The sequence below is a fragment of the Peromyscus maniculatus genome, chromosome 6 (assembly GCF_049852395.1).
Source record: "Peromyscus maniculatus bairdii isolate BWxNUB_F1_BW_parent chromosome 6, HU_Pman_BW_mat_3.1, whole genome shotgun sequence".
NCBI lineage: Eukaryota > Metazoa > Chordata > Mammalia > Rodentia > Cricetidae > Peromyscus > Peromyscus maniculatus.
Genome location: NC_134857.1, coordinates 89,240,047 through 89,265,569, shown reverse-complemented (window position 1 = coordinate 89,265,569; position 25,523 = coordinate 89,240,047). Strand labels below are relative to the sequence as shown.

Here is a 25,523-nt window from a genome sequence, read left to right as displayed (position 1 = left end):
GGCATGTGGCCCCTCACAGCAGGGGTGTCCTTAGATGGCAGCCAAGAGACAAACAGGAAAGGACAGCAGTCCCACTGTCCTTACAGAGGCACAGCCCCAAGGCCTGAAGACCTCCTCTCGCTCCTACTGGGACAAAACCGTATCACATGGCCTTCGGGGGTCATTTCAGATCCAAACTATAGACCCACCAACATCAACAACTCGGCCCTCCTGCTCTGTGGTCTTGCAGTTTGGGTTGTGGAGTGCTTTGAATTATTGAAGCACCTCTTCAAGGTTTTCTCAGGGGTACAGTGTAAGTGCACTAGCCTGCAGGACTCTACACAGCAGGTTTTTGTTTGGAGATTTATATATACGAGTCCTAAGCTGTTTAGAGTATCACATGAACAGACATTGAAGGAAAGTTGCATGTGCTATTAACGATTCTGGTAGCCACATTACAAAGATAAGTGCAACTAATTTTGGTAATACATTTGACCTAACCCAAGACGTTCACACTGTTGTTTCAACATTTAGTTAATATACAAACTGTTGGGCTGGAGAGATGGCTCAGAGGTTAAGAGCACTGACTGCTCTTCCAGAGGTCCTGAGTTCAATTCCCAGCAACCACATGGTAGCTCACAACCATCTGTACTTAGATCTGGTGCCCTCTTCTGGCCTGCAGGCACACATGCTGGCAGTATACTGTATACATAATAAATTAATAAATAAATATATCTTTAAAAAAAAACTGTTAATGGGATATTTTGTTTTTCACAAGTATTCAGAAATCCATTGTTTTGCACCCAGAGCACACTCTGGCTCAGATTGAGCACATCAGAGGTGCACGCACCCTCATTTGTGGTGGCTGTCACCGAGGCTGGCTCCGGTTTTGTGATTTTTCTTTCCCTCTGACTTGCTCTGTGACCTTTTGTATTTTGTGCAATGAATAGTGACAGCTAACATTCACATTTCCTGTGAAATGCCATCAGTGCTCCACCAGAATCTGAGTTTGCTAACAGACACTTTTAAGAGAGAAGGAAACGGGGTTGTAGAGCACTGTCTGCATTGCTGTCGTTAAGGACCTGGCCCTGGGGACGGATGCGGAAGGGCAGCGGGTGAAGGACTCCATGCTGGTGCTCCTCCCGGTGCTGCTCAACAAGAACCACGACAACTGCGACAAAATCCGAGCCGTCCTGCTCTACATCTTCGGGATCAACGGTACTGGAAAGCCTCCCGGGTCTGTGAATGTAGTCACATGGTAACTCTAACCACTCAGGTTCCTTTTACAGTGAGCTATTGCATGTTATTTATATGTGTGTGGTGGGGATGGTACATGTCACGGCCTGTGACTAGAGGTCATTTTATATCTAGGTTTCCGCTCTCGCCAACATTGACCAGTCCCCACATAGTAGCTCCTGTGGTCTTGCAGTTTGGGTGCATTTTGAGGTTCTCTTTCCCCTTCCACCATGTGGTTCCAGGGAGCAAACCCAGGTTGTCAGTCTTAGCAGCAAGCACCTTTACCCCCTGAGCCGTCCCCCGGCCCCCAAGTCACATTTTAACAAATGGCTTGGTACTCACCGTAAGGGAGTCTTAGAGAAGCCAAAAGTAGGTGCAAGTTAAGGTGAACAGAGGAAAACAGGAAGCAGAGAGACGACCAGGGGAGATACGTTTGCTCTTGAAGCTTTAGTCCTTGTGTTGTTACTTCAAACCTAGAATAGAGCAGCAGTTCTCTGACCGTGCACTCCTGCTTTTTACTTCCTTAAGGAACCACGGAAGAAAATTTGGACAGACTGATCCACAATGTAAAGATAGAAGATGATAGTGACATGATTCGTAACTGGAGTCACCTTGGTGTTCCCATTGTTCCCCCAGTAAGGAGCGTGCGTGCGTGCGTGCATGCGTGCGTGCGTGCGTGCGTGCGTGCATGTCTGTGTGTGTGTGTCTGTGTGTGTGTTTCTGTGTCTGTGTGTGTGTGTGTCTGTGTCTCTGTGTGTATGTCCGTCCGTGGTATGTGCATGCTTTAACTACTTCTGGAGTCAGACACTGCCGTTGCATCCTGAGGTTCTTGAATTAACTACTTTTGTCTATGGGAATCTTATAGACATTCTTGATGTCACCTTACAGAATTTGATTATTAAGTAAGCAATTGGGGTTTTTGTTTTCATTTTCTGAGACAAGGTCTTACGGAGTCCAGGCTGGCCACAAACTTACTCTGTAGCCAAGGCTAACCTTAAACTCCTGTCTCTACCTTTCAAGTGATGGGTTACAATTCTGCGCTATCACACCCAGTGTGTGTGCTGCTGGGAATTACTAGGAAAGCGCTCTTACCACCTGAGCCACATACCCACCCCTGATGTTGTGTTTTCACAGGTAATCGGAATTAATATTTTCTAGTGAATTTGCATTTTCAGCTTCTGTTATAACTTGCTACTTATACTTTTCTCTTTATCGATTCATTTGTACCAGTGGTCGAATTTTACATCCTACCATTTATACAGTACAGAAAGAAATTACATTCTCCGAACATAATTTAGGCTCAGGTCGGGCATAAACCTTGATGGTAGAGCACTCCCTAGTATGTTTGAGGTCCTTGGTTCAATCCCCAGTACTATAAAGAAAGAAATAATGGATAATCAAATAAAGTAAGGCTCGGAGTAAAATCCAAAAGAACTCTATTTAGAACCCCACTCGTTCCCAAGTTATATAATACTCTTATGTAAATTAGCACCGTATGACACTCTCACAAATTTACTGCTAAAGTGCAAACACTATTCAGTGACCCAGCATGTGCCAGCCTGCTCTGATTTCTTTTTCTTTTTTTTTTTTAAGTAGTCAGTAAGTTATATTTTTGTAAGTTATATTAATGAAATGGTTTGTCTCTTTCATTCTGTTAGTCCCAACAAGCCAAGCCGGTGAGAAAAGACCGCTCTGCAGAAGAGACCTTCCAGCTCTCCCGGTGGACACCCTTTATCAAGGACATCATGGAGGTAAAACGCCAGCCTTCCGCTGACCCTGAGCGCCGTCTGTGGCTACTCCTTCCTCTTTGTTACCTGTCATTGTAAGCAGAGCTCACATGCAGGAGTTTCTGGAGTGCTTGGAGGGGTCACAAAAGAAAGCTTTATCTAGGGAGATGTTATAGGCAAAGAAGCTTTTGAAGTCTTAAGGACCTCAGAAAAATTCACCAAATAAATAAATAAAAATGGGGACACATATGCTTCATAGAAAGCATTTCTATTCTTTTAAATAACCATGTAACATAAATTAATTTGAATGACAGTTGAACACAATGATATATATATATATATATATATATATATATATATATATATATATATATATATATATATATATCTTAGTAAAAACCCAGGCAGTTGGGCTGCACGCCTTTAATCCCAGCACTCAGGAGGCAGAGGCAGGTGGATCTGTGAGTTCAAGGCCAGCCTGGACTACAGAGTGAGTTCTAGGACAGCCAGGGCTGCACAGAGAAACCCTGTCTCAGAAAAACAAAAACAAAAAACTGAAAAGTATGTGATAAACTGTACACTCCACTATAGTTTGTTGTTAAAGTAGTCAGGTGAATATGCTTTTAGTACTATTTGCTCTTAGAAAATAGCATTAAATATAGGAATTATAAACTTATTTTAAAATTGCCTTAGGAGCTCAATAAAAAACATTTTTCCAGCTTTCCTTTGACTAATTATAGCTCTAATTTCTACTTTCCTTTCAGTGCTAATGCTTTTACTATTACTCTGCTTTTCAAAACTAATTTTCCATCATTTGTAAATGCATGAACACAGTCTTCTACAATGTAAGTTGCCTCCCACCCCAACAATGATTATACCAAAGTAGTTTTTCTTTTTCTTTTTTTTCCCGTCTCCTTTTTCTTTTTTTTAATTTAATTTTATTTTACAATACCATTCAGTTCTACATATCAGCCACCGGTTCCCCTATTCTCCCCCCTCCCACCCCTTCCCCTTACCCCCAACCTACCCCCCATTCCCACCTCCTAGTAGTTTTTCTTAATTGGTTATTTTTTAAATGAAGATAAACTTGTTCAAACTCTTTAACAAGGTTTTGCATGCTAAATCCAGAAACTGCACACTCGATCTGTGGCTGTCTTAAGTTAAGATTCCTCCTAACTTAAAACATCATTTCTTCCTCTTGAATTGCTTTACATTCCTGTGTCCACTTTTCAGTATCTTTGTGCATCATCTATAAAGCAAATTGCATTGACTAATAAAAAATGTAACCATAATAAATTTTAAAATATGAGCATGAACTTGTTGGTTGACCAAATGTATATTATTGTATTAATAAACATTCATAATCTGCTTATATAATATAAGCACATACATGAGTATGTCATAAAATGTAGCACTGAGAAAGAGGGAGCTTTTTAAAACGCCAGTGAGCAGGAAAACACTGCACGGTCATTGGACTGTCTTCAGTGTCTCAGGGTTAGATGTGCCTTCTGTTTCAGAGGCACTGCTGTGGAGGACGGTGGCCTGGGTGCCATTTACAAACCTCGAGCATCCCGAGAGCTGAAAGAGTCTCATACCATTGCAGAACCCTCCAGTAAGGCAGCTCTGAAATCCATGTTTAGTATGTGAATACATTATCCTATTGATTTTTTGTTTTAATTATGTGTGTACATGTGTGGATTTGTGCACCCGAGTGCAGGTGTCCATGGAAGGCAGATGCATTGGGCCCCCTGGAGCTAGAGTTGCAGACAGTGTGAGCTGTCTGCTGTGGGTGCTGGGGACTGGATCTCAGTCCTCCAGGAGAGCACTTGAGCACTGAGCCATCGCTCCAGCCCTAGTGTGTTGATTTTTACTGCAAGTAAGATGTCTGGTGTAAAGAAGGGCTCTGCATCTTTAGTGTTCATAGAGCTGTGTGCAAAACCAATTTCTGATACCACATCTTCTTGATGATGTTAATGTTTTCTTCCCTAGGATGCCATCGATAATAGATTAGATTCCAAAGAATGGCCATATTGTTCTCGGTGCCCAGCAGTGTGGAATGGCTCTGGAGCTGTGAGGTAAACCTATAAACAAAAGTCACTAAAATGTTTGTGCTGGGGTACTACAGACCAATATTGAAAATGCTGCACACTGTTCTCTTTGAAGCGTATAGTAGTATAAAAGGTAGTTTTTCTTCAGCTACAACCTAGTTAAATGAAGTCAGGAAAGCCTAGTTTATAATACAGAATCTGTTCATAAATCTGTCACCTCCCCACACGTCTGTGTCCTTATATAGCATAGTTCCCTTCCTACCTCCCTTCTCTTGGTGCTCTGGTTATTCTGTTTTTCTTATCTGTCTGGGTTTAACCATCTACCCATATGTCTTTACTTTTTCCTAGCTATATTTCTGCCCTGTGAAGTGCACTAAACTGCTTTGTAGGGTTTTGTTTGTGTTCTGATTCTGTGTGTGGATGTACAAACGGCACAGCACATGCAGAGGTCAGAAGACAACTCACGGGAGACAGTTCTCTCCCCCCCCCCCATGTGGGTCCTGAAAATTGAACGCAGGCCCTCAGCTTGGCAGCATGCAAGCCCCTCTACCAAAGGAGCCGTCTCATGACCCGTGAAATTCGGCTTCTACCAGTGGCTTGTCACGTCGGCACGTAGTTCTCGCTTGTTTATTCTGTCTGGGGTTTGTTATGTTTCTTTCCTCTTCATCAAATTTGGGGCCTTTAGGGTTGTGTTTTTGAGGTGTTTTGTTGTTTCCCGGTCCCTTTCTCTGTCCAGAATTCTGACAATTGCCGTTGTCCTGGGGTCTCTGGAGCTCTGCTCTCCTGTCTTTCTCCTTCGGTTGTCTCATGCCTGTCCGCCTCTCGTGCCTTCGAGTGTCACGGCTGCTCTCAGCGCATGTGCTGACTAGATCTCATTGTGCGGCAGGTCGTCTGCGTTGTCCATCCGTTCTTGGTAGTTTCCACTTCTGACTTTTGTTAGGTCAGTCTGTGGTGCTGAAGGTGAAACCTACAGCTAGGCAAGCACATAACCACTAAGTCACCGTCAGCTCGCCTATCACTTCTGCTGGGGCTGCATTGGTCAGTTGACATTTTGAAAACCTTACATTCAGATAGATAGAGATAGGATACACATGTAACCTGCTTTGAAGGATTCCCTCAGTTCAACCTCTACTTTTACTAAACTCACTTCCTGCCAAAGTCCTGACCACATTGTTTCTTCGTATATCTGCTACATTTTATTGAAAATGAACCTTTTAGATAACATAGTACAGCAACTCTTGAGTTGTTTTCCGTGGTGAGTTTTTTTAAAGATTGATTTTTAATTATATGTATATTGGGGGAAATGTATGCATGTGTGTGCAAGTGTCCACATAGCCCAGAGATTCCGGATTCCTGGAGGTGGAGTCACAGGCAGTTGTGAACCAACTCAAGTCTTCTGCAAAAGTAGTACTCTGAGAGCCTTTCTCCAGCCCCTTCTGGTATAGTCTGTGTAGACTTAAAGTGTAGACTTTTTCTCTTGCGTGTAGCGTCACATAGGCCTTCTGAGTTTTCCTTATTTTCTGCGTGGCTTGGTGGTTGTTTCTGTCCATGTAGTTTAGCAATCAGCAGTTGTCTGGGCAGACACTGGTTCCTTCAGACATGTCCCTTCCACCCTTGATCACACTGAGGATTCAGGCCTACCTCTCACACGCCAGCCTCAGGCTCCCTCTTTCCTTCCCCTCTTTCCCAGATGCTCTGGAGTCTCCCTGCAGAGCCTACAGAGCATGTCCCTGGGTTGGTTGGGTTTTAGTCCTTACCTCCTGGATGTTCCTGTTCGGATTCTGACAGATGTGATGGATATTGCCGGTGTCCTTACCCCGGTCCAGACAGTTTTGGCTATCATTCCTGTTGTGGAACCCCAGCAGTGGCTGTCCTAGTACCATGCTAGGTCCTAGTCACCCCTCTTCTCTTCCCCTTCTTGTCTCTAGATCTCACTCTTGCACGACTACATCCCTGATTTCCTAACAATTTCAGCAAAGAGACTTTTCAGGGATAATAGGTCTTCATATAAAATAAAAGAGGGGGCTGGAGAGATGGCTCAGCGGTTAAGAGCACTGGCTGATCTTCCAGAGGACCCGGGTTCAATTCCCAGCACCCACATGGCAGCTCACAACTGTCTGTAACTCCAGTTCCACAGGATCCAACACCCTTCTCTGGCCTCCATAGGCACTGCATACACATGGTGCACAGACTTACATGTAGACAAAACACCATACACACAAAATGAAAATTAAGAATTTTTTAAACATTTTTAAATGAGTGGTTTTTATTTCAGTTTTTGGAAATAAGGTTTTTTTTTTTGTTTTGTTTTGTTTTTATATCTCCATCCATGCATCTCCTAGGCTAGCCTTGAACTCTTGTTTTTGTCTCATCCTCCCAAATAAAACTGTGACTTATTCAGATTGAAATCTGAAGTGGCCTGTGCTGCCTTTCTCTAGCTGGTGAAATTGTACCGTGATTACATCCTTCATTAAGACCAAGACAATTGCTTCCAAACGGGAGTTTGATTGAGTCTACATACAGTGTGACTTCAGGAATGTTTACAGCATGTTTGCTTTATTTTTTACTTTCTAGTGCTCGCCAGAAACCCAGAACTAACTATTTAGAGCTGGACCGGAAGAATGGGTCAAGGCTGATTATCTTTGTAATTGGAGGAATCACATACTCTGAGATGCGTTGTGCTTATGAAGTTTCTCAGGCACATAAATCCTGTGAGGTTATTATTGGTAAGACTTTCATCTTTTCTGTTTCTTAAATGTTTAAGGCAAAATTATACATGGGAAAATGTAAGACTATATTACAGTGTGCAGAAAAAGAATTCATCATGAAACATGTTTTGTAAAATTGCTGGGTTTTTTTCCTAGTTAGTATTCTGATAATTTTATTTTAAAATATTCTGATTTTTAGAGGCTTGAACTTGCTCGTTTAAAACTACATCTTCTGATAATATTTGCTGTAATCATTCCATGCTTTTGTGACATATTAATACATTTTGTACTTCAGAAGTATTTATTTTCATGTATCTGGTCTAACATTGTTGAGGCCTGTGTGGATCTGAGTTTTAAAATACCAGCCGGGCTAGCAAGATTGCTCAGTGGGTAGAAAACGCTCGCCGAGCAAGTCTGACACCTCCAGGCTAGAGGCCGTGGTGGCAGGAGAGAACACACTCTAGAGTCTTCCTGCGGACGCATGTGCCTGTGTGTGTGCCTGTGTGTGTGCCTGCGTGTGTGCCTGCGTGTGTGCCTGCGTGTGTGCCTGCATGTGTGCATGCGTGTGTGCCTGTGTGTGTACATGCGTGTGTGCCTGTGTGTGTGCCTGTGTGTGTGCATGCGTGTGTGTGCCTGCGTGTGTGCATGCGTGTGCGGACACACTGTAGTAGAGTAGATTAGAACTTTCTCCAGTGACTGTGCCATCGCTGCTCAGGGCTTTGCTGGCAAGTGACCACTGCTGCAGTTCCCGTCTCTCCTAGAAACCAGTGTACAGCACAGACCCGCCAACGCTAGTTAGGGAAGGGCAGCTTCTCAAGAGTTCCTGAGCATGCTTACTGACAAGCGTGATGTGGCTGCCATAAAACGCTGTGGAGGTGATATTCAATGCACCGAACATCGGCGCATGTGAAGGTTTCAATTCTGAACATTTATCATTTCTTCCACCAGGTTCTACACATATTTTAACACCCAGAAAGCTGCTGGATGATATAAAAATGCTGAATAAATCCAAGGATAAAGTTTCCTTTCTTAAGGAAGAGTAGTTTCTTTATTGTTGTTTAGAGGTTTTTGTTAATATGTTCACCTAAAACAGAAGATGTTGTGTCATAATTTAAACAATGTAAATATTTTATGGAGTAATATGCTTTTCAAGTATACTTTTTAAGGGACTTTATGTATTACTGGATTTGCCATTTCTAATAATTTAAATACTGTTGCTGCTTTGTACAAGATATGACGTTAATATGCTTTCTAATCGGGAAGTTTTCACCTTTGGAGCAGAATCTGTTAGAGTTATGGGTGGTTTTAATAGCCACCTGTATACATACTAATTACTACTGGATACTTATGCTGAAATACAGTGTTTGGGGCAAAATAACTTTGAATGAAGAGATTATAAAAGTAAAAACTGTAAATGTTTGTATGATAGAATTATTTCTTATAAGTGCAGTTTCTTAAAACTGAAATTCATAATTTTATGTATAAAATAATTCCAGTTATTAATATGACTTCACTGTGTATATTACCTGCAAGATACTTCTAAAGAACACAGTTTTATATGTTTGAGATCATGTCTGCTTAAGTTAGAAACCAAAAATAATCATGAACATTCTAAGAAAATAAAATACATTGTTATCAAATTTTTCTGAGTTTTTATTTCTTTTTGACTCTGAATTGGAGCCAGAAAGAAGAAAAAGAAGAGCCTGTAATACTTCCATCAGTTCAATACCTCATGATTTTCAAAAACAATGTGTTATCTGTGTGAGACTTGGTGGTATAGATAGGTCTGCAGGTGCGTGTGTACCTAAGGGAGCATCATTTCAGAGCTCTGCTTGACCGTGGAGCATTCGAACTTTGAATTGCTCCTGTTCAGACTTTTGTTTTTACAAGTAGTGCTGCACTATCTGGTTGTGAACCTCTGCCAACTTGCATCAATGTTTCCATAATGCAGATTTGCTGCTGGTGGCCCAGCATGTGTGCGTAGACTGTTAGTGGTTATCACTGCCTTCGGTGCTGCTTGCTTCCGGTGCTGGGGATTGAACACAGGTCTCACGCGTGTTAAGGAAGTGCCCTACCACTGAGCTTCGTACCAGCAGTCAGGGTTCTCTGGAATAACAGAACTTATAGACTAGATCTCTCTCTCTCTCCCCCTCCCCGCCCCAACTGATCCAGCAATGGCTGCCTATAATTGGAATGTCTAGCAATCCAGTAGTAGTTCAGTCCACGGGCTGAACGGCTCCCCTGGTCTTCAGTACACGCCAGAATCCTGAAGAAGCAGGTTGTAGGAAGTGGGCTGTGATGCCAGTGAAGGAATGCACTTGTTAACAAGAGCAAGAGCAGCCAGGCAAAGAATAAGGCCTCCTTCTTCCATGTCCTTATACAGGCTGCCAGCAGAATGTGTGGCCCAGATTAGAGGTGGGTCTTCCCAGCTCAAATGATCTGGATTAAAGGTGGGTCTTCCCAGCTCAAAGATCCAGGTTAGAAATGGTCTTCCCACTTCAAATGACTTAATTAAACAAACATCCCTCACAGGTGTGCCCAGCCATTTCTGGGTTTTAGTTAATTCCAGATATAGTCGAGCTGACAACCGAGAATAGCCATTGCAGTTGTTAGGCAAACATTTATAACTTTTCTCTTGGCTTCAGAATTTCACTAGGATTATAAATTCACGCAGTTTCTTCTAGACCGTTTGACTTTTTGCGGTTTGCTTTCATCCGTCTGGAATTGATGTTAACGTATGATGTGTGTGTTCAATATTGGCTCCACCTGTCGACAGCATTGGGCCTTACCTCGCCCGCCGTACCACTGGGAGGAAAAGCTGGAAGTTTCATGGACTCTGGAGTGGAGGTCTGTCATTCACGGCAGGAAGGAGGCAGAGGCCGTCTCCTGCAGCGCACTAGTGCAGCCAGCTGTCTGGAGCAGCTCTGCCCCAGTTTCAGAGCCTTGTTCCCTGCCTCCTGCCTCTCAGGCAGCACTCACTTCCTATCCCCTTGACCATAGACAGTGACAGTGATCTTAATTATGTTTTCTGGATCTGTGGACTTTTCAGTGGTTTTATAAGGATCTAATTTTTTTTAATTATAATTACAACATTTTTCCCCTCTAAATCCTTCCTGCTCTCCTTCAAATTCATGGCTTCTTCCCCCCCCCCCCCGCTAATTGTTATTGCATGCAAATATGTTAATACATATACATATATATTCCTAAATATAACCTGTTCTCTCCATATAATGCTAATTTTCTCTTAAATCGCTTTCTGTTTAAAATAGAGGATGGGGCTAGAGAGATGGCTCAGAGGTTAAGAGCATGTTGATCTGGGTGGCCTATGCAGCCACTGGGGGGCCTTGGTGGCATCTGGCCCAAGCTGCTGCTGAGGGCCATGTCTGGTCCATCATTCTGCTGCAGCTGGGGTCTGTGGTGATGGCCATGGCCCGTTTTTGCACAGGGGGTCCTGTGGAACCATGGTGTGCTGAGCCAGCCCCTCCCCCTCACTGGTCCTAGGATGGCTGGCCCTGCCCCTCGCCGGCAGGTGAGCTTGCCCTATTCCGCAGAGGAGGCCTTTCCTCCCACACTCAAGAAAGATGGGGCACTCAGGAAAGATGGCCCCAACCCTCACCACAGGCGTGCACCTCACCTGGGCAGCACACTAGAGCTGACCCTATGGTCTGGATGCAGGTAAGCTGACCCTGAGGGCATGAGACTAGGAGAGCTAACCCTGCCCCACCCCCCACCCCCCAATACTTCCCACAGCAGTCAGGAGAGAAGGCCCTGCACCTAGCCTGGGCAAAACAGTAGAGCTGGTCCTGGTGATGTGAGTGTAGGGAACCCAGATCTGAGGACCTGAGAGCAGGAGAACTGGCCTCCTCCTTGCTGCAGGCTGCATTGGGTGAGCTAGCCGAGGAAGCGCTGGAAAGCTCACCTAGGTAGTGATGATGAGGGAAAGCTGGTGGGCGGACCAACCCAGCTACCATCCAGGCCCAGAACCAGGGCTATGAGTTGGCCCACCCACCCCAACATCCACCAATCTATGAACTTTTGGAGCATGTGAAGGGGACGAACCTACAGCTCCAAAACAGCAGGATCTCCAGGATGAAGGGCAACAGCAGGATGTCCAAGAGGAGCCCCAGTGAGAGCCATTATTGGTGGTGTAGCAGAGACCAGAGGCCTCCAGCCAGACCAACGACAGGTGAACAATACAGACTAACGGGTAAACTGTATCTCAGCGGGCCACACTAAGCTTCCACAACAAGAGTCTTCTTTTTTTGTAGTTTTTTTTTTCTGTTGTTGTTGTTGCTGCTGCTGCTGTTTTGGGGTTTTTTGTTTGTTTCTTTGTTTGGTTTGGTTTTTGGTTTTTTTTTTAAATTTGGTTTTAATTGGCAGGGAAGGTTTTAAGGTCAGGGGACGGATTCTCGGAGACAGGACATAAGTAGGATCAGAGTGCATAATGTGAAATCCACAAGGAATCAATAAAAGTTTTTAGATTTTTTTTTTTAAAGAGCATGTCCCTTCCAGACGACCAGAGTTCAAGTCCCAGTATCCACAGAAGTGGCTGCCTCATGCATTTGGTGTGCTTACTACAAGGGCGCAAAACATTCATACACATAAGCTAAAGTTAATAATCTTTAAGAAATGGAAAAGGATACCCAGAGAGTTTGTTTCCTGAAGACTTCATGATCTAGCTTCACTATTTTAAGGACACACTGGAGGAGACTGGAGCTAACTGTTGATAGCCACCCGGCCTCAGGCAGGGAAGAACCCCTGGACTCAGTATCAGAAATAGTTTTACATAACTCGCTGGTCTTTCTGGTTTGCCAGTGGACCAGAATTAGAAGAAAGGACATCCCTGAGCTCGGAGACAGGGGAGCACAGGTGGCAGATTGAGCAAGTCCCCCCAGATCAGAGCTTGGTGGGTGCTTTCCCGGAACTTTTTTTTTCTTTTTGAGACAGGGTCTCACTGCCTTTAACGGCATTGCCCCATCCCATTACTTCTTGCATTAGCTGTGTTCAGTGGGTGCTCATAACGACCCAGTCATTGGGGAAAGGAAAAATTACACTTAGAATATGATTCAATAAGACAAAGATGGGACATGTTTTATATAAAAGAAAAAAAGATTGAATTTGCAGGATCTAGGATTCCATGGACTTGTTTCAAGGAACCCATCATTTTTTATCTTTATTTTTTTTTTTTTTTTTTTTTTTTTTTTTGGTTTTTCGAGACAGGGTTTCTCTGTGTAGCTTTGTGCCTTTCCTGGAGCTCACTTGGTAGCCCAGGCTGGCCTCGAACTCACAGAGATCCGCCTGGCTCTGCCTCCCGAGTGCTGGGATTAAAGGCGTGCGCCACCAACGCCCGGCCTATCTTTATTTTTTTATGATTTATTTTTATTTTGTTGTATGTTTCACCTGTGCATCATGTGAGTGCAGTGCCTGTGGAGACCAGAAGAGGGCGTCGGATCCCCTGGAACAGCAATTACAGACTACTGTGAGCCACCGCGTGGGTCCTGGAAGTCAAACCAGGACCCTCTGGAAAAGCAGCCAGTGCTCTTAGCTGCTGAGCCATCCCTCCAGCCCGTATCCATGAATGCTTTAAAAAATGTGCAGAATTGTGTAAGTACCAATATCCTTTTTTGTAGGAGAGCAGAGCATGAGGAAAGGGAGGCTTGGTGACTTTATCTGGGTCTCAGAGGGACGAACCCAAATGTTAAGAACATAAAAAAGTTTAAACTGAGCCAGAGAAGTGTACAATTTTTAAAAAAAAAAATATTATAACTATTTGTAGGAGTATTTTGTGTGCAAGTATGGCTGTGCACCATGTACATGCCTTGTGCCCACAGAGGCCAGAGAAGGTGTTGAATCTCCAGGAACTGGAGCTATAGACAGTTGTGAGCTGTCATGTGGGTGCTGGGAATTGAACCCGGATCCTCTAGAAGAGCAGCCAGTGCTCTTAACCGCTCCTGAGACATCTCCCCAGCACAAAGTGTATAGCTTTAAATTTTCAGCTATTTACTATTTCCTGTGGAGGGCTAGTGTGGGGGAAGGTCAGAGTACCACTGTGGGGGTCAGCTCTCTCCACCTGTGGACTCTGGGGATCCAGCTCAGGTTGCCAAGCTTGGCAGAAGGTGCCCTTCCTCAGCCATCTCAGCAGCCCAGAAGGGTGCAATTTCCAACCTGAGGATGGGATAATGATACTTGGCATACAGAATGGATTGCCAAGTTATAGTTAAACACACTTATGCTTTGCGGAGAGACAGCCCAAGTTACAGAATTAGCAAGTACCCCTGAAAGTCAGAGCCTGGCACTCTCCCAGAACCTTTTAAGAGCATTGCCCATGTTACAGTCTCAGTATGAAGTGTGCCATAGACCATTTTTTAAATATGAGTTCCCGAGTTGCTGGTGCCATTTTGGGAAGCTGAGGAACCTTTAGAGGAAGGGCCAAGCTGATAGGAGCAGGCTTTTGGGAGTGGTGGGCCGTTGAAGCTGACCCTTGGCCTCAAGTCCCTGCTGTACGCTCTGTTTCCTGGGCCACCGTGACTAAAACAGCCTCTGTCACACTGCCCCCATCCTGACATGATCCACCACACCTCCCCAGCTGTGATGATCTGAAAGCCTCAGACACCGTGAGCTGAAGGAATCCCTTCCTCCCTGAGTTGTTTCTGTCAAGTACTTTGGTTATAACCCTGCAAAACTAACAATTTTTTTTTAAAAAAAACTAATGATTTTATCAAAAAGATTTTTTTCAGGGAATTTAATGATCTGATTGGCTTTCGGTGCGTCCATGAACTGGGTAGTGTGAAAAGCATAGAAGAGCTGAGTGGAGCTAGTGAGCCTACAGTCGGAGAGCCGGAACGGAGATGGCAGCTGCTCCTTTCCTAGTTGATAATTGTGTCCCTTGCAGAGGGCAAAGCAGGGATTTCTTTGTCATGATAGTACAGGTTGACCAGCCCTCGTCTGACTGGTGACTGTGAGTCCCCTGTTTAAAAATAAATAACTGGCCAGTTTTAAAGTTCAGCCTGACTGCTTAGCACCTGGCACAAGGCTTCATTCTAGTCTGGTAGGTTGAGCTTGGTTAGAAAAAAAGACGCCGCCCTCACTCTGCTTTTTGTTGTTGTTGTTGTTGATGTTTTTTCAAGACCGGGTTTCTCTGTGTAGCCCTGGCTGTCTTGGAACTCACTCTGGAGACCAGGCTGGCCTCAAATTCACTGAGATCCACCTGCTTCTGCCTCCTGAGTGCTGGGATTAAAGGCATGCACCACCACTGCCCGGCCCTCACTCTGATTTTTTAAACAACTCTTGTTACTAGAGCCCTGGCTAGCCTGAAACTTACTGTGTGCACCAGGCTGGCCTGGAACATGCTGTGGTCTGCCTGCCTGTGCCTCCTGAGTGCTGTGATAACGGGTGTGCCCTGTCACACCCAGCTACCTCCCGTCAATTTTGACAGTGCAGAGCTGATGCCCCCTTCCCGCTCTCAGGCTACTGCCATAGGCCTTTGCTCTCTCCTGCAGTCCCTGGCCTGAACTAAACGTAGCCACGCAGTCAGTTACCTTCAATCGAGCCTCTACGTTATCTCTAGGAACCCGCAACCTAGTCCCAAAGCTAGAAATAGCTGCTCTGAGCTAGACAAATAGCAGCTGCCTCCCTTAGTCCGAAGACCTCAAGGGAGGTGTTCCCGCCTTCTCAGAGCTGCTGAACCGAGCTGGGGGTGGGAAACCTAGAGTTGAATGTTTAGGTGATGGAGTTTGGAGGATTGGGGGGCGGGTGGCAATAATCTGCCACTCTGTCATTGTAAAGGAGGAGCTTAAAGGCAGCAGAATGGGTCGGAGGGTAGAAACACTTGCCTGGCTAGCCTGGTGACCTTCGTTAATTCCCAGAACCCGTGCAGAGGTGGGACGAGAAAACCAGCTCCACAGAGTTGTCCTCTGACCTTCACATGTGCCCTGTGGGACAGGTGCACCAATGCGTGTGCACACACACTAATAATAACAAAGATAAGATATTTGAATAAGAACTCAAAAGCTCTTCTGGTATTCTGTTCATAAGCCCTGTGGTAGCTATTCTTGGTTGTTGTCAACTTGACTACTCAAGCGTTTAGGTACACCCGTGGGGGGTTTTTTTCCTTAATCATTTGAAGTGGGCAGATCCACCTTAAATCTGGGCCACACCTTCCACTGGCAGCCCATATAAAGGACACGGAAGAAGGAAGCCCACACATTGATGCTTTCTCTAGCTCTCACTGGCCTACTTCTTTGGGATTCCTGTGTATACTGAAGACTAGCTGAGACATCCGGCCTCGTGAACTGAGCAACTACTCAGTTCTTTGACCTTTCGTTGGTAGACAACCATTGTTAAATTAGGTGGATCCCGGCTTGTAAACCAGTCTAATAAATTCTGTGTGTGTGTGTGTATGTGTGTGTGTGTGTGTGTGTGTGTGTGTGTTCGTTTAATAAGCTTTGTTCCTCTAGAAAACACTGACTGATACAAGCCCTGATAAGCAGTTTTAATGACTTATTTTTAAAATGTTATTTAGGGCTGTCACTTAATTCTTGAGTTCAAGAGATCATTAAACAACTATACTATAAACATAGTTCTGTTTAGTTTTTGCCATCTGGACACAAGCGAGTCACCTGGAAAAAGGGACCTTCAGTTGAGGAATTGCCTCCAAATTGGTCCATGGACATGTCTGTGGGGCATTTTTGTGATGGCTGGTTAATGTGGGAAGGCCCAGCCACTGTGGGTGATGCCACTTCTGGGCAGGTCATCCAGGGTTGCATAAGAAAGCAAGCCAGTAAGCAGTGTTGCTCTGAAGTTCCCGCCTCTGTGCCCACTCCGCCTAACCTCAATGACAGACTGTGATTGAGAAGTGTGGGCCAAATCAATGACCCACCACCCTACCCAAACAGAAAGCAAACCAATAGAGAAATAGCACAAGAACCCCACACAGAACAGGAAAGGAGGGGAAGCAGAAATTCCTTCTTTTCCCAAACTCAGTTTTATTTCATATAATTCACTTAAGGTTTTTGTGTGTCGTTCTAGAAAATATGCAAGCCCTGTAAAACAATACACAAATGGCGTCTCTGCACATACTGTCAGATGCTTGTATCTCTTGCTGCCACATCGGTTCCTTTTTTCCCTTATTGCTGGCAAAACACCTAACTAAAGCAACCTAAGGAAGGAAGGGTTCAGCCTGTCATGGCCAGGAAGTGTGACAGTAGCAGTGTGAGGCATCTGGTCACGTTGCAGCCACAGTCGGGAACAGATCGATGAACACCGATGCTCCATGCACTTCCCCCTGTTTACCCAGGTCAGGACCCCAGGCCATGGAGGGCACCATTCAGGGTGGATCTTCACACCTCAGTTCAACTCTAGAATGCCCGCACAGACATTCCCAGGAGCTGTCTCCTGAGCAGTTCCGAGTCCGGTCAAGTTGACAGTCGAGATTAACTGACACCCAAACACATTGTTTAAAATCATAACATTCCACTCCTGGACCCCCAAGTCTCATGTTCATCTCATGCAAAATGCATTTAGTCCGTCCCTCAACATCCTGTCCCAGTGTCGTTCTGTGGTGAAGCAGAGGGGGCTTTGCCGTGTCAGCTCAGGTAGACTGGGCTCTGAGAGTCTCCTCCGAGACTGAAAGCAATCTCTTTAAACTGTAAGCCCCTATAAAATAAGCAAGTTACACACTAAAGGTGTGCAGTGGTGTAGAGTACATATCATCCCAAAAGGGAGGAATGTGTCCGGAGGTGGGGGTGGGGGCATAATGAGTATAATAGTCTTCTGTTGTAACAGGCCCCAGGCGTTAGCACAACTGATGCCATGTTAGAGACACCATTCTGACTCAGCGTGTAGCCCAAACAGAAACAAAGACACAATCCGTCAAAGACCAGGACCATGGTTCCAGGATGCAGGAAAGTCCCTAAATATGCTAACCTTGCTATTTGGCTTCTGTAGTTCTGCTTCTGGCTAACTGTTCTTGCCAAACAGGATATAGATGCTGTGCATAAAAGACAACTACCAGGCGGCGGCGGCAGCGGCAGCAGCCGCAGCAGCAGCGCACGCCTTTGGTTCCAGCGCTAGGGAGGCAGAGGCAGGTGGATCCCTGTCAGCTTGAGGCCAGCCTGGGCTACAGAGCAAGTTCCAGGACAGCCAGGGCTGTTACACAGAGAAACCCTGTCTTGAAAAAAACAAAAAACAAAAAACAGGAAGAGGGGGGAGGAAGGAAGGAAGGAAGGAAGGAAGGAAGGAAGGAAGGAAGGAAGGAAGGAAGGAAGGAAGGAAGGAAGGAAGGAAGGAAGGGAAGGAAAGAAAGAGAGAGAGAGAGAGAGAGAGAGAGAGAGAGAGAGAGAAGAAAGAAAGAAAGAAAGAAAGAAAGAAAGAAAGAAAGAAAGAAAGAAAGAAAGAAAGAAAGAAAGAAAGAAAGAAAGAAGGAGAGAGAAAGAAAGGAGAGAGAGAAGGAAGGAAGAAGGAAGGAAGGAAGGAAGGAAGGAAGGAAGGAAGGAAGGAAGGAAGGAAGGAAGGAAGGAAGGAAGGAAGGAAGGAAGGAAGGAAGGAAAGTGTGGGATCAGGGCTGTATGCTGTATGGTTTGGCCAGGTTCCCCACGAAGCTGCTGGCAGGTGACAAAGACTTTTCCACTTTGAGAATGTCTGTGTGTGTTCTCTGGTGGACTTACCTCAGACCACTACTACTGTGATAAACACCATGACCAAAGTGACTTAGGGGAGAAAGGATTTCCTTGGCTTACAGTCATCCAGGGAAGTCACGGCAGGAACCTGGAGGCCGGAACTGACAGATACCATGGAGGAGTGCTGTTGACTGGCTTGCTCCCCTTGGCCTGCTCAGCCTGCTTTCTTACACAATGAAGAACCACCTGCCCAGGGGGAGCACCACCACAGTGGCCTTGGCCCTCCCACATGAATCATTAATCAAAAAAATGCCCCATAGATGTGCCCACAGGCCAATCTGATGGAGGCAGTTCTTCAGCTGAGGCTCCTTCCTCTCAGGCCACTCTAGTTTGGGGATGTTTAGGAATGGACTAAATGCATTTTGCATTAGGTGAACATGAGGCACTAGGGACCAGGAGTGGAATGTCATGCTTTTTTAAAGTGTGTTTGGGTGTCAGGTTGTGGAGAGAGGACTTGTGACAGTTAATCTTGGAATTGTTGAGGAGACATGTGTGGGCATGTCTGTGAGATTATTTCTAGAGTTGAACTAAGGTGGGAAGGCTCAGGCCAGGGAGTTTTGGAGGACACTGGACTAAACACACTGGAGTCTGGCACAAGAGAGCCCTCTTCACTCAGAGTCCACTATCGACACATTTAAACAGCACAGGACAGCTAACCAACATAACGCATTTTTCGGTTCCTTAATTCCACCTCACTCGAGTTCTCAAGACACGGGAAGAAAGGATGCGGCCAGATTCTTGACTAGAATGTGACATGAAGATGGCTGGGCCAGTTCCCAGTGGAGTCCTTGCTCCCCTCTGAAACCCCACCGTCCACATTTCTCTCAGCTTTCTGAGATTTTTCCTCCTCCCCCGCCTGCACGGCTCTGAGCTCGGCTAGGCCACTCTAGCCTTTGTGTAGCTGACAGGACCCTACTCCTCCACAGTCTCCTCTCAGACCAGTTCCAAAGGTCTGTCAGCCACAGGGTCGGGTCTACCTCAGCGACAGCCCCAGCTCTCGGGACCTGGTTGCTGTAGTGGTTATTTTTCTCATTGCCCTGACAAAATCAAGTTCTCGAAGGAAGTTTTAGTCTGGTTCATGGTGTAAGAAGGGTTCCAGCCCATCGTGGACAGCGGGACTGTGAGGCGGCAGGTCACACTGTTCCCAGCCAGGAAGCGATGAGATGGCTGTGGCCACTTGATTTCTTCTTCTGTTAATCAGCCCAGGACCCCAGCCCACCAGGAGTGCCATCCGTTCAGGGAGGTTCTTCCTGCCCCAGTTAAAGTCTCTGAAAATGCCTTCCTAGACCCATCCGGGGCAGTCGCACAGATTTACACACCTCACCAGCACAACTGGCTCTTGTTCTCTCCACCTCATCCTCTCCAGTGTCTGCAGAATGTCCCTTGTTACCTACTGTGGGAAAAGCAGATGGAATGTCCTGTCTTTTCTGTTAAGTGATGCAAAGAAGTTTCGCCTTCAAGGAAACCGGTAAAGATGCCATCTGACACAAATCCCCACCATTTTTATGTGTTTAACGTTGCCTCCTGTGGTGATATTTTATTTGTGCTCTAACAAATAAAGCTCGCCTGGGGATCAGAGGACAAAGCCAACCACTATATTAAACATAGAAGTCAGGCAATGGTAGCACACACCTTTAATCGTAGCATTCGGGAGGCAGAGATTCATCTGGATCTCTGTGAGTTCAAGGCCACACTGGGAACAGAGCCAGGTGTGGTGGTACATTCCTTTAATCCCAGCTCTAGTTAACCATAGAGGTCTGGAGGTCTGTACAGACAGACAGGAAGTGATAGAGCTGGGCAGAAAGAGGAAGTGATGTAGCTGGGTGGAGAGAGGAAGTAAGATGGCAGGGCACAGAAAGGTATATAAGGCGTGAGTTTGCAGGAAGTAGCTCTCTCTTGGGCTGAGGATTTCCTGGTAGTAAGATCTTGTGGTGGCTTGTTCTATTCCTCTGATCTTTCAGCTTTCACCCCAATATCTGGCTCCGGGTTTTTTATTAATAAGATTTGTGTTACAGCTGGCCACTAAGCATGTCCCTTGTGTTAGGAATGGAAACCCAGCAGAGACGACAAGCGATGCGAGCCTGCTGGACCTGTGGCTACAGAGCTTTTTGCACAAGTACAACTTGTTGTGCTGCCCAAGACAATATGGCCATCCTCCTAAGACGCCACAACTCCCGGTCACCATACAGGACACTGGGTGAACCGGCGGCCCTCTTGTATGGGTTTGGTAGCATGCTCGAGCTGTCCGTGAGTTTCCTGTAAGTTCCTAGCAGAGGGATTGCTGGTCAGGTAAGTGCTTTTTGGAATTCTGTAAATACAGTCCTCAATTTAGCAATGGTTGAACTTACACTTTTTTTTTTTTTCAACTAAATGACAGTGTAAAACTGGTATGCGTTCCATTGAAACTATCTCTAATTTGAATTTTGTTTGTTCTTGTTTTTCGAGACAGTGTTCCTCTGTGTAGCTTTGGAGCCTGTCCTGGATCTCCCTCTGTAAAACAGACTAGTCTCGAACTCACAAAGATCCGCCCTCCTCTGCCTCCCAAGTGCTAAGATTAAAGGTGTGCGCCACCACCGCTTGGCCCTCTAATTGGAATTTTTTAAATGTTATATTTATTATCAGTGTGTGTGTGTGTGTGTGTGTGTGTGTGTGTGTGTGTGTGTGTGTGTGTGTGTGTGTAGCATACACAGGTCAGAAGACAACTTTTGGCAATTGGTTCTCTCCTTCTACCTTGTGGGGCCCAGGGATCTAACTCAGGTTGTCATGTTGTGTAGCCAGTGTTACCTGCTGAGCCCTCAAATTTGGATTTTTATCCTCTCCCCAGGCCAATGATAAGGGAGCACAGGACTGTCCTGCTCCTGGGCACCGGCAGCCCCGCAACGCCCCGGCCGATGCACAGGTGCGAGGAGAGACCGTGTGTTACCTTACGTTACTAAGCAATTGCGTTCAGTAAGTAGGTTGGCGTATTCCCAGCAATATTCACCTAAAATCCTTTGAATTTGCCGTGGGTTTGTCGGGACGTAAACCATTGTCAGTTGAGGAATGGCGTCATGTTGCTTTGCTGCAGCGTATGAGAGGATCTGTTTCCCATCTCGCCAAGACAATTTTATGAAACTTTCCAGACTAATAGATAAAAGTGTTTGTTTTATTATTTTTTATTTTACTGTGAATTAGGAAGAACATAGATTCATTTTCACATAAATACATAAGTGCCCTAGGGCTGTTTGCTTTTTGTTTTTGTTTTGTTTCATTTAAGAACTTGGTGTAGTTCGTTTCTTACAGTTCTAGTGTTTTCTCTAGAAAGCCATCTTTCCACATTGTGTCGTCAGTAAAATACTCTGCAGAAGAAGACCCAAAAATGTGACCCTTGGTGGCCTGGGCTGGAGTTAGTAGTGTTTTAGGTGGTACCTCCATCGATGCACTTTGGCGAGGTCTTCTGCAATGGATTTAATCATTTGGTCAGTGGTTTTTTTCAATACAGTTGCTGTCTTTAAGGCATGATCCAAAGCCGAGTTTAAAATCTACAGAGGGAAAGTCCACATATTTTAGTTACAAAAACTTACTAATGCCTCTGATAACTGGATTCACTCATTATTAAACATTACAAGACGGAATTTTTGGAGCATTCTGTTTCCACACAGTTTATTTCTGGTTTTGAGGGTTGGTCGCCTAGGAAACCAGTCCGGGATGGAATGTATTTGTCAAGGGAAGGGAGTGATGTACAGCACGTGACTGATGAACATGAGTCAGAGGGTGGGGTCAGCAGCCTGCTGGCCTGTTCCTGCTGCAGAGAAAAAGAAGAGTTTAGGGACCCCAGGAGGGAACCGAGAGTGGGTGCCCATGGATACCGCACATGCGCATCAAAGTAACCCAGGGTTGCTGTTCCCAGTCTGAGCGTAGGAAATGGCTGGCACCCTTAACCAAGGCCACCAGAACAGACTGCGGCCTTCAAGCCTGGCCCAGGAGAATCCTGCAGCAGCAGAACCATCCACCAACTGCTTTCTCCAGGAAGTTTCCTTTGGATCCAGTTTAGGAAAAATGCAAACCATGAGGCTGTTGAGGCCCTGTGTTTTTAGGTCAGTGCTGAGCAAAGATTGTTTTGAGCACATTTTCTGAAAGCTAGCCGTTCTGTGCTCTTTAAGACCATAAGTCTGAACTGCAAGGATTTTCTCAATCCTCACCTTAGATTCTGTTTCTTCCATGTTATTACGGTCACCTAAGGATTGGATTCCAGGAATCCTGAGGAAGCGGAGGTGGGTCGGGGGTCTTGCAGGGTCTGTGTTACAGGTCAGGCAAATCTTGGGATGTTTTCTAGAAGACAAAAGCACATTGTTACCTGTGTGTGGCACCACCCACATGCACTCTCTCCCGTTAGGCTCAGTAACAGCTTTGTGCATGTGTACAAGAGTGTGCACATGCCTGTGTTAGTACGATCATGTGTGTGTGTGTGTGTGTGTAGCTGAGGGACCCTGCCTTTCATAGCACTCATAGTCCATGAGGCCAACCACAGCTGAGCTTCAGGGAAAAGTGGCCACTACAGTCGATGCAGCACATCTTTCCAGAGCTGCTCTTTTTTTGTTTTGTTCCCTCCAGAACACAAAGAGCCAAGACTCCGAAGAGATTCTTCTCTTGTCATTTTTTGGGGGGCTAACCTTCTACCCTGCATAATCATAAAACAAAAGACACACAAAAAAATTTGCCAGTGACAATACCTGGGCTTGCCTTCATTCACACACCAGGGATCGTGCATGGCAAGGCAGCCAATGCAGAGGGGAAATGAGAGCCGTGGCTCTTTAAGTCAGTGGGGCCGCCTACCCTACCTGCTGCCCTCTAAGGACGGATACTGAGTCTGCCTGTGGTGGATTCAGTGCAGGACCACTGGTGTTCAGGCGCTGAGTGGTTCGTTTCCTTCGCCTATGTGAAGAGGGGCTGCCACCGCACTTGCTGTAGTCAGGTCTGGTGTGGAGCCTCCTGCTTCTGGTCCCTCGGCTAAGTCATTTTTGGGGGGGGGGGGAGGGGAGGAGGCGGACACTTGTGAGCAGTAGCATCTTTAGGGAGTCACTTCAAATGCCTGAGACCTCAGAGCCTCTCCATGTCTCTGTCCCATGTCTTTCATGTGTGTGTGTTCTGCAGTTCACATTGGGGCCATCCTGCAGATGAGAAGCACTCTGTCTCAGGGGCTTCTGACTCATTAAACACACCAGGCAGGGGGTGGCAGTGTAGTGTAGTGGGAAGCGCAGGGGCCTTGGAATCTTCCCCCCATATGGAATCACCCAGCACCTTGAACAGGATTAACGGTTGTGCTGAGTACATCCCTTGTTTTAAGTCTTTTACAGTTCACTCATAGCTCCATACGTGTATGTACCACATCTGTGTAACGCATTCTGATCACACTCATCCCTCTACCCTCTCTAACCGCCCCCGGGCCCCCCCCCCACCATCCGCTCCCTCCTGTCCCACCACCGGGTCTCCATCCCGCTTTGATTTTGTTTTATTTTGTTTTGCTTTGAGACCCACCATACTTTTTAAGCCAAGTACCATCCTTGGTGTTTTCTATGTAGTCTTAGAGAATCTGGTCCTATCATCTCCATTTTACATCCAGGAAAGTAAAGGCCCAGGGAGGGTAAGTAACTTTTCCAAGGAAAGAGACACAACATGAACCCAAGAAGTCTCCAAAAACAACATTCTTTTGTTGGTTTGATTTTCTTTTTTTAACAATCATTTATTTTTTTTTATTTGTGTGTGTGTGTGTGTGTGTGTGTGTGTGTGTGTGTGTGTGTGTGTGTGTGTTCACAGAAGCCAGAAGAGGACCCTAGAGCTGGAGTTTCAGGCATTTCTGAGCTACCTGGTTCTGGTGCTGGGAACCAAACTTCAGCCTCTTGTTTTGGTGGGGTTTTTTGTTTGTTTTTTGAGACAGTCTCATTATGTAGCCCTCTCTGTCCTGGTACTTGCTGTGTAGCCCAGGCTTGCCTCAAACTCTCCCAGGCTTGCCTCAGCCTCTGAGCTGTGATGACAGGCGAGCCCTGCCATGCCTGTTGTATTTTAAATCACTGTACTTTTCTGGGCAGCAGGCTCAGGCTGGAGTTCGTCCAGGGGAGAGGCCTGAACTGTTGCCACTCTGCCCTGCTCTTGGTTTGTCTGAAAGGGCTCCCAGCACCAGCTCCTCTCGCCATCACCCCAGTCAAGCTGCCGTGGTCCCAGTGGACCCCCCCTGCTGCCTCCCTCGGCCTCTGGGCTCCGGTTTCTGCTCCTCTAACCCACCGCTCATTTCTCACTGGCTACAGTGATGATGTCTTCCTGTTTTGTTCTGAGGCGGTCTCCAGCTGGCCTGGAACTCACTGTTGCCCAGGCTAGCCAGAACTACACCTACGCCTTCTAACTGCTAGGATTGCAGTCGTCAGCCACTGTGCCTGGCTACTGCAGTCATCTTTTACAATTCTACAAATTCCCCATTGTTCTGAAGAAGCCCGCCTCCACCTGCTTCATCTTGCCCCTGCCGCTCCCTTTGGCTCCTGACACACTGACGGGTTCCTGAACTTGCCCAAGGGCCTTTTCTCCTCAAAAAGCCTTAGCCTCGAATGTTCTTCACATCTATCCTGATGTCCTCTGATAGTTCATTCATATTTTTCCTTTGAGCTCAGGTTCCCAAATCCCCCCAACATAGGACAGGCAATCTTATCTAGGTAGGTAATGGTACAGTGCATGTACCTGAATAATAAAACTCGACCACGTGTGGTGTGTGTGTGTGTGTGTGTCTGTGTGTCTGTGTGTCTGTGTAGAGTCTTACTCTGCTCCCCACATTGGCCTCAAACTCACCACAGAGTCCAGACTAGACTTCACTGTTGGCAAGCCTCCTGCCTCGGCCTCTCAAGTTTAGAGATGATGGACGTGAGCCGCCACATCTGGCTCTGCTTTTGTTCTTAGTAATAATGAACTACCCACCTTGTGCAGGAATCATGCTCATCTTGAAAGGGTTCTGAGTTCACTCTCTGGGAACAGATCCATTTTGATGTTGAGCAAGCTGAAAAATGTTAGCTGGGATTAAATTCAGAGTATCAAAAATGGCCTCCACAGATCTTTGAGTTAGAGGCCAGCCTGGTATTCACTGCAAGTTCCAGGGCAACCCAGGACACATAGTAAGAGCCTGCC

General features: G+C 45.9%; 2 protein-coding genes across 19 annotated transcripts in view; one reads left to right on the top strand and one right to left on the bottom strand.

Annotated features, from left to right (window-relative positions):
- Positions 1 to 9,338, top strand: part of Stxbp3 (syntaxin binding protein 3) — a 50,634-nt gene extending 41,296 nt beyond the window's left edge. The window contains exons 14-20 of one of the 2 annotated variants that reach the window (XR_013052306.1): positions 1,059 to 1,197; positions 1,744 to 1,850; positions 2,874 to 2,966; positions 3,707 to 3,787; positions 4,932 to 5,017; positions 7,565 to 7,716; positions 8,647 to 9,338. Coding sequence is in view for 1 of the 2 variants with exons in the window: in XM_006979454.4 (XP_006979516.1) it covers positions 1,059 to 1,197; positions 1,744 to 1,850; positions 2,874 to 2,966; positions 4,932 to 5,017; positions 7,565 to 7,716; positions 8,647 to 8,741 (672 nt within the window). In the remaining variant the exon portion in view is untranslated. The remainder of the gene's footprint in view (positions 1 to 1,058; positions 1,198 to 1,743; positions 1,851 to 2,873; positions 2,967 to 3,706; positions 3,788 to 4,931; positions 5,018 to 7,564; positions 7,717 to 8,646) is intronic. The other variant, XM_006979454.4, reaches the window with a different exon arrangement.
- Positions 9,339 to 21,496: 12,158 nt separating this feature from the next.
- Positions 21,497 to 25,523, bottom strand: part of Aknad1 (AKNA domain containing 1) — a 35,424-nt gene continuing 31,397 nt past the window's right edge. For 6 of the 17 annotated variants that reach the window (XM_076574843.1, XM_042279746.2, XM_076574835.1 and 3 more), the window contains exons 10-12: positions 25,317 to 25,395; positions 22,556 to 22,685; positions 21,943 to 22,158 (exon numbers count right to left, since the gene is read on the bottom strand). In XM_076574843.1, the coding sequence (XP_076430958.1) occupies positions 21,976 to 22,158; positions 22,556 to 22,685; positions 25,317 to 25,395 (392 nt within the window). In that variant the 3' untranslated portion in view covers positions 21,943 to 21,975. Of the gene's footprint in view, positions 22,159 to 22,555; positions 22,686 to 25,316; positions 25,519 to 25,523 lie in introns of those variants that run through there. The other 11 variants (XM_042279749.2, XM_076574841.1, XM_076574839.1 and 8 more) reach the window with 5 other exon arrangements.